The following is a 12,077-nucleotide window of genomic DNA, read 5'->3' as shown; positions in this document are numbered from 1 at the left end:
CACTTGATGGTTTTTGTGACTGCACTTGTGGAAACTTTCAAAGTTCTTGAGATTTTCCACGTAATGATGGACTATCATTATTCTTTGCTTATTTGAACTGTTCCTGTCATAATATGGACTTGGTCTTTTACCAAATAGGGCTATCTTCTGTATACTACTCCTACTTTGTCACAAGACAACTGATTGGCTCAAATGTATTATGAAGGAAAGAAATTCCACAAATTAACTTTTGACAAGGCACACCTGTTAATTGAAATGCATTCCAGGTGACTCATGAAGCTGATTAAGAGAACGTCAAGCTTGTGCAAAGCTGTTGTCAAGGCAAAGGCCGTCTACTTTGAAGAATCTCAAATCTCAAATATATTTTAAATTGTTTAACACTTTTTTGGTTACTACATGATTCTATACGTGTTATTTCATCATTTTGATGTCTTCACTATTTTTCTACAATGTAGAAAACACTAACAATAAAGAAAAACCCTGCAAAGAGTAGGTGTGTTAAAACTTTTGACTGAATGCTGTTCTATCATGAGATATTCCGACAAAGTTTTAGTGCTGACACATTCTGCTTAAAATATTTTCAACTTCCACGGGGGTCCCATGATTCTGCTTTATCACCATCAGTCACTAGCTATTTGAATTGTTTCTCTACCTTGCAGTTGATAGCACTACTGATATTCTACAATGTTTTATGAAAATAATAACTGAACAGAGGTTTTCACTTACTTTGCCATAATTTAAAGGTGTTGCATTTTTCTAGATACTGCTCATTTGTTCTTCTTATGCCTGTGGACCATGGATTACTGTGAGACGCTCCAGTTTGGCATCACTCAGTGGGCCTTGGCCAGCAAAAGCTATATTCACACAGTACCGTCTAGTGGAGACCAGTGGCACTACATCTGTTTTGTGCACGTTTAAGTTAATGTGGAACCTTGTTCTTTGTTTGCCACGTTCTACACGGAATTTATCAAAGTGACATGAGTGAAGAAACACTATACAGGAAGTAGCTAGCTACATAACTGCATTAGCTTGTCTGTCGGGTTGTTTATTTATAGCTGCTCATATCTGAATAGACATTTTGTGTTAGCTTCTGGACCGAATGGCATTGACTGCGTTTACTGTGCAATTTGTTTACCTCGCTGCATGCAGTTGAATCGAAAAATTATGAGAGGGAGGTAAGTGTGTAGCTCGCTAGCTATACGTGCCAAATTGTTGCTAGCTTGTTAGCCAACAACAAGGTGGCTAATTATGTGGCTAGCTAACTGGCATTTTCCACTGTGAATTGCAAATCGTAGTTCACACAGAGATGAGCTGCATGCTTGCTTGCTAGCCAAAGTAATGTAGTATTTCGGTGCATACACATTTTCAAACTTGACAACTTGGTGACTTTTACATAGTTAATGTTAACTAGCTAACGTTTCTGCTTGCACTGCCTGGTTACCACTAGCCGCCCCTTTTCAAGTTAACTTACAGTGTAGTAAATAGTTAACTTGTTCAAATAGTCTTTGTTGTTGACGACTACATGTCATTAATTGTTTATGTTGACAACTTGTCTGATGATGTTGACAAGGCTGCATTCCTTATTTGATCCATTTGTCAGTTTGGCATGTCATGCCTCGAGTGTTTTCAGCTCGAGCACACCACCTCTTATGTAACATGGAGGGAATTTATCAGCAAATCTGTGTTCTATTACAATTATTTATTCAGATGTGCATTAGAACCAACCATACTATATTTTGTATGGTGAAAGACCTGTCTCATATTTGCCAACCAATTCACAGTGGTGCTGATTCGCAGTAGCAACCAGGTTTTGTGTAACTGAGGCTTGTTTGGTTCTAATCCGTTTAATGGCCTGGCAGATTAAGGCCAAACATTGGAATGATGCGGGGAAAGTACTCGCTACTCTCATATAGTACAATGTTAATGACCCAAGGGTGAAAGCCGTCAGACTAATTCTCCAGTTTAACCACCACTGAGACTGGAGTTATTCCAAAGACACGCATACTTTAACATTGAGGCCAGGCAGCATATCGGCTGATAGTGTCATTTTGTGTGTGTTTGGCTCCACTGGTGTCTCTCATCTTTAAGGTTTACATTTATTTAATGACCTTGTTACCACCTGTGGTAGGCTGGCTGATCTGTAAATTGTGAGAGGAGGTGAAGAACCTCAAGTGGTGTCGTCTAGTGCAGTGCATGAGTCACAACTTTGAATTTCTTCTCCCCCACTCAATTTCTTCTCCCCCCACTCCCCTTCCCCCCAATCTACTTCCTCATCTCTCTCTGCACAGAGTGTGTGTGGTGGTGTGATCCTGTGTGTCTTCTCTGTGCCATGGAGAAGCCGTGGAGGCTGTGGGGCTCGGTGGAGCGCTGTGCCCTGGCCTTGGCCTCCTGGTCCTGGGGTGCCTGTCGCATCTCCCTCCTGGCCCTCATCCTCACCTTCCACCTCTATGGAGGCTTCTTCCTCCTGGCTCTCATCCTGGCCTCGGTGGCTGGCATCCTTTACAAGTTCCAGGATGTGCTGCTCTACTTCCCCGACCAGCCCTCCTCCTCCCGTCTATACGTGCCCTTGCCCATAGGCATCCCCCATGAGAACGTCTACATCCACACCAAGGACGGCGTGCGCCTCAATCTTATCTTGCTCCGCTACACCGGTGGAGACAGCCTGGGCAACCCTGGGGTCGCCCCCGGCAATGCTTCTAACCCCTGCTCCACGGCCCCACCCACCATCCTCTATTTCCACGGCAATGCGGGCAACATCGGGCACCGGGTGCCCAACGCACTCCTGATGCTGGTGAACCTGAAGGCCAACGTGGTGCTGGTGGACTACCGGGGGTATGGGAAGAGTGAAGGTGAGCCCAGTGAGGATGGCCTGTACCTGGACGCCCAGGCCACTCTGGACTATGTGATGACCCGGCCCGACCTAGACAAGACCAAGGTGATGCTGTTCGGGCGCTCTCTGGGGGGGGCGGTGGCGGTACGCCTGGCCTCGGCCAACCCTCACCGCGTGGCGGCCATCGTGGTAGAGAACACCTTCCTCAGCATCCCCCACATGGCCGCCACACTCTTCTCCTTCTTGCCAATGAGGCTACTGCCCCTATTGTGTTACCGGAACCAGTTCTTGTCCTACAGACAGGTGGCGCTGTGCCGGATGCCCTCGCTGTTCGTGTCAGGCCTGTCAGACCAGCTCATCCCACCCGTCATGATGAAGCAGCTGTACGAGCTGTCGCCGGCCCGGACTAAACGGCTGGCCATCTTCCCAGAGGGCACGCACAACGACACGTGGCAGTGCCAGGGCTACTTCGCCGCCCTCGAGCAGTTTGTCAAGGACCTGATGAAGAGCCACGCCCACGAGGAGAGCGTCCAGTCCACTGCCAGCGTCACCATCATCTAGTCTAGTGGGGACGGAGGAAGACTGTGTCTGGTCTAGAGAGAACCCTGCATTCCATACTCCCTAGGCAGTTGTGTAGATCAGAAATGATTGAATAAGTCTAATAAGCAAAATGGAAAAGCTAGTGCAAGGTGCAGCCAACCACTACCTTATTGCTTATACCTGTCCAGTTCTTTATGATCTACTTTAAGTACCTATGGTGGGTTATGGGTTGTTCCTGGACCAGGTCATGAAGTTGGTGTGATAGTAGGATACAGGAGAGTGGGTATTGACTCCATTTGAATGAACAGGAGTAACTAAACTGGGCTCAACTACTAGGGTCAGGTTGGAGAGAATGTACATTTCTATGTTTTTTGGGGGGTTTGGTTTTTATCATCTTATTCCGTTGGTGTAATTGTACCAGATCAAACAATTGGGGAGTATTTTTGGAGGGGGACAGTGTTTGATGTGGGGGGATGATTAACATGGAAATGCTTTTGTGTTTGAACTATGAATGCATGGGTGAATATGTACTTGTTATGGCCTTCTTTGAATGGCTTACACACACACCATACACACAACCACGTTCATACTGTCAGACACAACACAACCACAGTTTTTGCAAAGAACATAACAGAATTTCAGTAAATCAATAAAAATGTTTGATTAGCGTAATAGCATTTCAGTAACTCAATAAGAAATGTTTGACAAATATGATAGCTTTTCACTAATTCAATAAAAGTTGTGCCTGTTGTAAGACCCAAGATATTGGCATTTTTAAAAATGATATAATCTATGCTATTTCAGGACACGCTGTTTAAAGTTAAATGTGTGAGTATCTTAAAGTCTTCATAATATAAAATCATGTTCATATCAGCTGGTAGATTACCATATGGGCTGTACCATATTGGTTCTCTGTAGACTGTGTGGCACATTGAAAAGCTGCATGCACAAACTGCAAGTTTCACTCCCAAACTGTTTTGTTATAAATTCCCAGATTATATTCCTTTTTTGCAAAGGTCCCGTTCTTATGTTCTCTGACAATAAATATAAACTCAGATGTGGCCGGAACTGTTTGTCAACTTTTTGCGTGGTTTACCCATGACCCTTTATCTTGGTCGGCAACACCAGGGCTTTTAGTTGGATGTGAACTTCAGGTTATCTGTCTGTCTGTACAATACACATCTATCAGCAATGTTCTGCACACTATTAAAAATCAAAGTGCACTCTTCCAAATACCATGGCCTGAAAAAACACCTGGCTCTACTTTACACTTCCTTTGAGCCAGGTGCACACAGGCTTTGGTTAGATAGAGTGTGTTGGGTGTGTAATGATTGAATTCTGATCCCTGTGTTATTGCCTTGAGACTTGAGTGGGACTAAGTTGTATTATTATTTGTATTAATCTATTCTTCTCAACATAGTTGTTCCTTCAAGTAGGCTAGTGTTTCATCTCTCCCCATGGCTCTTGTGGAGAAATGCCTTTATCCTCTTGGAGTGCTTTTCACAAACTAATTAACCTTTCCTGCATGTCTCCCAGTGACTGAAGGTGAGCTAGACCGGTGTTTCCCAACCCTGGTCCTTGAGTACCCACCAACAGTACACATTTTTGTTGTAGCCTTGGAAAACACTGCTCATTGAGGGCTTGATGATTAGTTGAGAAGTTGATTCAGGTGTGACAAAAATACACTCTTACTGTGCTGGGTCTTATTCATTAGGCACCAAACAAAAGGAAATTTAATGAAACATGTCCAAAAAGAAATGCTAATGTTTAGTTGTCCATTGTAAAATGTTTTGCTACATTGTGCCCTAATGAATATGACCCTGCTCTCAGTCTCAGTGCAGCATGCTGCAGTGCAGTTATACAGTATCAAAGCCATTCTGACACAACAGAGACACTCAGCAGACATGTTGGCTCTAAAGTCTAACTTCAGACTAAACTCTTTCCATCACAGTGAGATGAAACCGTCTCAGTGTTGGTGACGTTTCTGGTTTTAACTGTTAACTTTTAAATAGCGCACTGATTTTACAATATATAGGCAATTACCTACTGAATGTGCAGTCAGTGTGGATGTGAGTCTACCAGTGTGCTTTACATGAAGAGAAGCTCTGCACAGTGTGAGATCCCCAGCATTATACCGCGTTATGTGGGATGTTTTGTAACCCAGCAAGGGGTGCATGCTTTGTCTGCAGTGTTTGGCTTGTTGTGTGTGTATGATGGACAAACACTTTACTGAGTCTGTGTTGATGCATTTGTGTTTATAGACCTTATAGTACCAGTCTACCCTCTCTGAGAGTAGACTGCCAACATATTTCAATGGCAGGAACTGACTGGCTTGCTGCCAAATCAAAGTGTGTGTGAGTGTGTGCTGTGCTTTCACAATCAGATCCTGTCAGTTACACACACCACTACCTGTAGACAATGATGAGTCATTTAAATTACTGTAAGATAACTTGGACATAGTTAGACGTTCTAAGAGTGCAATGCAATTTCTGAATTGACTGGAATTGGCCCAGACTCACACCAAAGTTGTTGATCGAGTTGATAGGTGTGGGACTTTTTTTCAAATACTTTGCTGATAGAATCTTTGGCCCTGCCCGATTACCAACCACCGACGAGGTCCCATTGTGAAATCATTTAAAATCGAACTGAATGTTTTGTCTCAAAGCAATTGCTATTCTACATGTTTGCACTGGCATTGTGTAAAATAGCCTTTGTACAGTTATTCGATGATGAATTCTTCTCAGAATGGTGTGGAAGCTGACAATATGCAGGAGAGAAGGATGCATGGGTATTATTGATGTACTGAAGTGTTCATATGTTAACATACTGATATGTTGAAGCACTAAATGCATGATGATGGTGATGAATGTTCACTCTTCTCTGAACCGGAGGCTTATGGGTATTGTGGTTGAGCGCTCTGTACCTTTTCATTAACTGAATTTGTACTGTTCATCCATTCTGTTTAGGAAAACAACCATTGCACTCATTTCCCTACTCTAGTGTTGATGATTTTTTTTATATTCATTCTTCTTTTCTAAGTACACAATCTCACTTTCTTTTCTCTGTACAGTAACATGCAATAACTGAATAAACTCAGGATTCTGCTCAACTGTCTGTGATGTTCAGACAAATGTTTTTGTCTGTAAAATGTCTGGTTCCACATTCCCTGAAAGAAGTTGGCTGCAAATACTTTTTGTTAATGCAGTTTAGTTTTGCTATGCAGGTTTTTAAGAGGCAAGGGTGATTTCTGCACTTCCTTTTTTACTTAGCCATCTAAGAGTCATCATATTTGTACCCTTTCCTCTTCCACGCCACATTGTGTGATTTGACACGTTTTAAAGCTTGGCATATCAGCTGTGACTATAATCTGGATCAGATGTCTCACCCCTGCTGTGCCCTTTCAGACTAATGTGGATGGAGCAAGCAGAGTTTGTCGTTTAGAGTGGGGAGGATGGACAGCGCGTAGACGGGTAAAAAGTGAAGGAGAGTGGTTTGGCTGGGCCGTCATCAGAGCAGGAAGTTCTGCGTGTGGTTAATCAAGCGGAACAGAGGAGGGAAGCTGCTGTTCTACCCTTCCTTATGCAACATTACAGTACAGGGTGCAGACACTGAGACAGGAGAGAAGGTAAGACCGGAGAGAGAATAACATTAACTAAAGGCTAAAGATCCAGCATTACTAACCCAAGAGGAGACCCCCCCCCATCCTTTTGTTTTTACATTGCTGCTACTCGCTGTTTATCTATGCGTAGTCACTTTACAAATTACCTCGACTGTTAGGTAATTTTCTTGACACATTTTTATTCGATTTTATACTTCAGTTTATTTAGTAAATATTTTTTCACTCTATTTCTTCAACTGCGTTGTTGGTTAAGAGCTTGTAAGTGAGCATTTCACGGTAAGGTCTACACCTGTTCTATTCGCCACATGTGACAAATACATGTGATTTGATTTAGAAGGCAGGTCATGCAGCCTGTTTGACTACAGAGGAGGCTGTCTGGGCCCTGTGATGGCATCTGCAGGTCCAAATCCCGAGGGTGGTGGACCTGCTTCTGGGCAGGAGTCTGGAGGTCGGAGGCTGTCCTGGCTGATCCTGCTGCTGACTCTTGCAGCGGTCACCTCCTCGTCTCTCTCTGCTCTGTCTCTGTACCACCTGCTGGCCCTTAGGGCCGAGGTTGAGGAGCTCCGGTCAGAGGTCTTCCGCAAGAGAGAGGAGCAACAAGAGGCTAGGCATGGAGAGGTAAGACATTTACATGTTTATATCTGATGCTGTGGTCTGTAATATATATACATACATACATACATACATACATAATATACAGTTGAAGTCGGAAGTTTACATACACTTAGGTTGGAGTCATTAACTCGTTTTTCAATCACTCCACAAATGCATTTTTAACAAACTATAGTTTTGGCAAGTCGGTTAGGACATCTAGTTTGTGCATGACACAAGTCATTTTTCCAACAATTGTTTACAGACAGATTATTTCACTTATAATTCACTGTAATGAATCAGCCAAAAATAAATCAGCCAAGACCTCAAACACACCTGACTCCAATAATCAACTAATCGTGATCTTCAGTTAAAAATGCAATTAGTATTAATCAGGTGTGTTTGCTGGGGATGTGGGGAAAGTATGACACCAATCAGGCCCCTGAGGACTGGAATTGCCCTGGCCTGGGTGTTGTGGATGATTACAAGCATCTACCTCTGGTTCCAAATGTTGCATGTTCGAATCCAGTGCTAGAGAGTTGTTTTGATCATTTTGTTTTAAGCTCGTCCCAAACCTTAACCATTACCCTAACCATTCAGAGTTCACGCCTAACCGTAAGAATTTTGAGTTAATGCCTCAATTTAACCTTGGAACGATACAGAAAAGTATCCAAACATTTAGAAATTTGACTTTGGAAAAACTTTGAAATGTGACTTTTGAGAAACATGGATAAATGTCTTCTGACGTGACTGTGAGAGCTTGTTGCGATTTGAGAAGGGCGTTCCTCCCTCATTGCTTTTGCTTGTTTATGTCACAGGCCGATAGCTCGTTGCATTTAATCGAACTCCCTCATTGTAAGACATATCACTCATTATCAGAGAACCCGGGTTACGGAAGTAACCTTCAGTTTCTGATGCATTACCCAGACACTGCAGCAGATGAGCAGCAGAGCCAGAAGGAGCAGCCCAGACCCTCTACACCCCCCTGACCCCCAGCCTGGCCTGTCTTTCGTCAGGAAGAGGAGTGTGGGCACAGGAACTGAGAACTCAGGCAAGAGTAACAATACTATTCAGTGGGACTATTTGTGTCTGTTTGACATGTTGAAGTGGGTCATATAGCACGTTAGAAATTTTTTAAATATGCACACACTTATCTGGTGCAGGACCGAAGAACGTATCAAAGAAAAAAAGTAATGTCCGCAACTCTGGTATGATCCCATAGTGATTTAACCTGACGAAGATCCACCTCGTATCAAACTCTGGTATCAACTCTGGTATGATCCCATAGTGATTTAACCTGACGAAGATCCACCTCGTATCAAACTCTGGTATCAACTCTGGTATGATCCCATAGTGATTTAACCTGACGAAGATCCACCTTGTATCAAACTCTGGTATCAACTCTGGTATGATCCCATAGTGATTTAACCTGACGAAGATCCACCTCGTATCAAACCGTTGTCTTATTGTGCATTTGATTAAATCACCATGGGAGCATACTAGAGTTGTGGACATTACTTTTCTCTCATATAACACTTTGTCAGTGTCAATGCTGTGCTATTTTTAGCTCATATTCTGTGAAACGGGTCTGTTGCTTTGAACATTTGAACACTGAACTGAGTTATTTCTGGCAAGCTGCAAAGTTTCATGTTTATAATCTTGCTCACTCTCTCCTCTCCTCTCTCTCTGACTAGAAATAACTAATCTTGTACATGGTGAGGTTATTGAATCAATAAAAAACTGTCCCTCTGTCTTCCCCTCCCGCTAGTGTCTCAGCCTTGTCTACAGATGCTGGCAGATAGCAACAGGAAAACATTCCAGAAAGGTACTGAACCTGGAAATGCAGTCAGACACATTCTTTTATTTAAACCAGAAATACTTAAGTTGATTGAAGGACATACAGTCTGAGGCTAGATAGTTCATCATGTTTAGATTGACTGATGCATGGTGTGTGTGTTCTGGTGTTGTGCAGAGTTTGCGTTGGAGCCTTACACAGGGATCCCCTGGCAGGCGGGGCTTAGAAGAGGCTCCGCCCTGGAGGCAGAGAGCGACAGCATCCTGGTCAGAGAGGAGGGATTCTACTTTGTCTACAGTCAGGTGAGAGCTAGTCTCCTTCAGGTGGAAAATAGGTGTATCACATAGACAGCTCACAAGCCCTAACTCTCCCCCTCTCCAGGTGTACTGCAATAGTGTTCACAATGGCTCAAAAACCCAACAGTAACTATCACCCCCCCCCCCCCCCCCCCCATGTAGGTGTACTACATGGATACGACCTTTGCCATGGGTCATGTGGTGATCAGGAAGAAGAGGAACGTGGTGGGAGATGAAGCTCAGCATGTCACATTGTTCCGCTGTATCCAGAACATGAACCCTGTCTACCCATACAACACCTGCTACACAGGAGGTGAGTCTGTCTTTGTGTGTGAATGTGTGTGTTTGTGTGCTGTTTCTGAGTGTGTTAACTGTGTTCTCTGTAGGTATAGTGAAGCTGGAGGTCGGGGACAGTGTGGAGCTGTTGATCCCTCGCTCTACAGCCAAAGTTTCTCTGGACGGAGACTCCACTTTCCTGGGCGCTGTCAGACTGGCCTGACCCTGACCAGGGGAGTTGGACTGGGGGGACTAGGAGATACAATTGCCATCATGTGGAAATGGACACTGCTGGTACTAGAAGTTTTGATCTGGTAGATACTGGTGGTGGTGTACAATAATTATTTTAAATGAACTATGGCTTGTGGGTCTGATGGAACATTATCTATTCTACTATGATGCCATCTGCTTTACAGAGTGACTGAGGGACGGACGGACAGACTCACAATCATGGCCTATTACTGGAGAGCCTGGCTGATGATGCCAGTGATGATGATGATGACAGCAGTGTCAGCCTCTGTCACTGTGTGTGATCTGAAATGTTTGATGCTTATACTGGCAGGTGTCTCACCATTCACTCAATAACTTCTTAAATGTTATGATCATATACAATGCACACAGCCATGACTACACAGCCCCAGCCATGACTACACAGCCCCAGCCATGACTACACAGCCCCAGCCATGACTACACAGCCCCAGCCATGACTACACAGCCCCAGCCATGACTACACAGCCCCAGCCATGACTACACAGCCCCAGCCATGACTACACAGCCCCAGCCATGACTACACAGCCCCAGCCATGACTACACAGCCCCAGCCATGACTACACAGCCCCAGCCATGACTACACAGCCCCAGCCATGACTACACAGCCCCAGCCATGACTACACTTTAATGCCTTGATGATCATTTTGACCACCTGCATACTAGTAAAATAGGCCCTGTTGTATTTCATGGTATTGTATCCTGTCTATGACAATGTTATTGAATGGTGCAGAGTGAGTTGTCATCATTCTACCAGAAGGGAGCAGCAGCACTCAATTAATTGGTTTCCCAAGCAGCACCTGACCATGTATTACAATAAATGCAGTTAATCACTATGGCTGGTGGTAATGATAGCAATATTATCCCGTCCAAAGAGGGGGTTAGTTGTACCCTTTGTGACCACCAGAGGGAAACCTTCCCACAGGAAACAGCAGTGTAGCACAGTACGGTACTGGTGCTTCTATGGTGAATCTCGCTCAGATTCCGTGATTAATAGTCACATGTACAGGGTTGCAGTTGTGATTATCTTAGGCTTCAAGCTCCAACATGCAGGACTAAGTGAAATAAAATAACTAAAATTGTAATAAAAAAACAATAGAAATAGCACTATATTATAACGCTCCCGAGAGGCACAGCGGTCAAGGCACTGCATCTCAGTGCAAGAGGCGTCACTACAGTCCCTGGTTCGAATCCAGCCTGTATCACATCCGGCTGTGATTGGGAGTCCCATAGGGCGGCTCACAATTGGCCCAGTGTCGTCCGGTTTTGGCCGGGGTAGGCAGTCATAGTAAATAAGAATTTGTTCTGACTTGCTTAGTTAAATAAATAAAAATATATATACATATTAACTGTGGCAGTGATGATTAAATACATTTCCTTTGGGGTGGAGGCAGAGTAAAGACTGTTGAGGGAGTTGCCGTACCAGGCTGTGATGCAGCCCGACAGTATGCTCTCGACGCTACCTCCTCTCTGTAGGCTGTCTGATGAGGGAGTTGCCGTACCAGGCTGTGATGCAGCCCGACAGTATGCTCTCGACGCTACCTCCTCTCTGTAGGCTGTCTGATGAGGGAGTTGCCGTACCAGGCTGTGATGCAGCCCGACAGTATGCTCTCGACGCTACCTCCTCTCTGTAGGCTGTCTGATGAGGGAGTTGCCGTACCAGGCTGTGATGCAGCCCGACAGTATGCTCTCGACGCTACCTCCTCTCTGTAGGCTGTCTGATGAGGGAGTTGCCGTACCAGGCTGTGATGCAGCCCGACAGTATGCTCTCGACGCTACCTCCTCTCTGTAGGCTGTCTCGTTGTTGTTGGTACTCAGGCCTAATACTGTAGTGTCGTCAGCGAACTTGATGATGGATTTGGA

At 44.4% G+C, this 12,077-nt stretch overlaps 2 protein-coding genes across 3 annotated transcripts; both read left to right on the top strand.

Annotated features, from left to right (window-relative positions):
* The first annotated feature begins 966 nt into the window (after positions 1-966).
* On the top strand, positions 967-4,431 carry LOC129816810 (protein ABHD13-like). Its single transcript, XM_055871720.1, has 2 exons — positions 967-1,175; positions 2,289-4,431. The coding sequence occupies exon 2, from the start codon at positions 2,330-2,332 to the stop codon at positions 3,389-3,391; it is 1,062 nt and encodes a 353-aa protein (XP_055727695.1). The 5' UTR covers positions 967-1,175; positions 2,289-2,329; the 3' UTR covers positions 3,392-4,431.
* A 95-nt stretch (positions 4,432-4,526) lies between these two features.
* On the top strand, positions 4,527-11,052 carry LOC129816811 (tumor necrosis factor ligand superfamily member 13B-like). 2 transcript variants are annotated; one of them, XR_008753611.1, is made up of 8 exons: positions 4,527-6,995; positions 7,324-7,607; positions 8,508-8,631; positions 9,349-9,405; positions 9,553-9,677; positions 9,834-9,984; positions 10,058-10,241; positions 10,364-11,052. XR_008753611.1 is itself a non-coding variant. In XM_055871721.1 (7 exons), the coding sequence occupies exons 2-7, from the start codon at positions 7,377-7,379 to the stop codon at positions 10,168-10,170; spliced, it is 801 nt and encodes a 266-aa protein (XP_055727696.1). In that variant the 5' UTR covers positions 4,527-6,995; positions 7,324-7,376; the 3' UTR covers positions 10,171-11,052. The 2 variants fall into 2 exon arrangements, 1 of the variants encoding a protein (XP_055727696.1); XM_055871721.1 differs by having other exon boundaries at positions 10,058-11,052.
* Positions 11,053-12,077: the final 1,025 nt, after the last annotated feature.

Source organism: Salvelinus fontinalis, chromosome 19, assembly GCF_029448725.1.
Source record: "Salvelinus fontinalis isolate EN_2023a chromosome 19, ASM2944872v1, whole genome shotgun sequence".
In the NCBI taxonomy this organism is placed as follows: domain Eukaryota; kingdom Metazoa; phylum Chordata; class Actinopteri; order Salmoniformes; family Salmonidae; genus Salvelinus; species Salvelinus fontinalis.
This window is presented reverse-complemented; position numbering and strand designations above follow the sequence as displayed.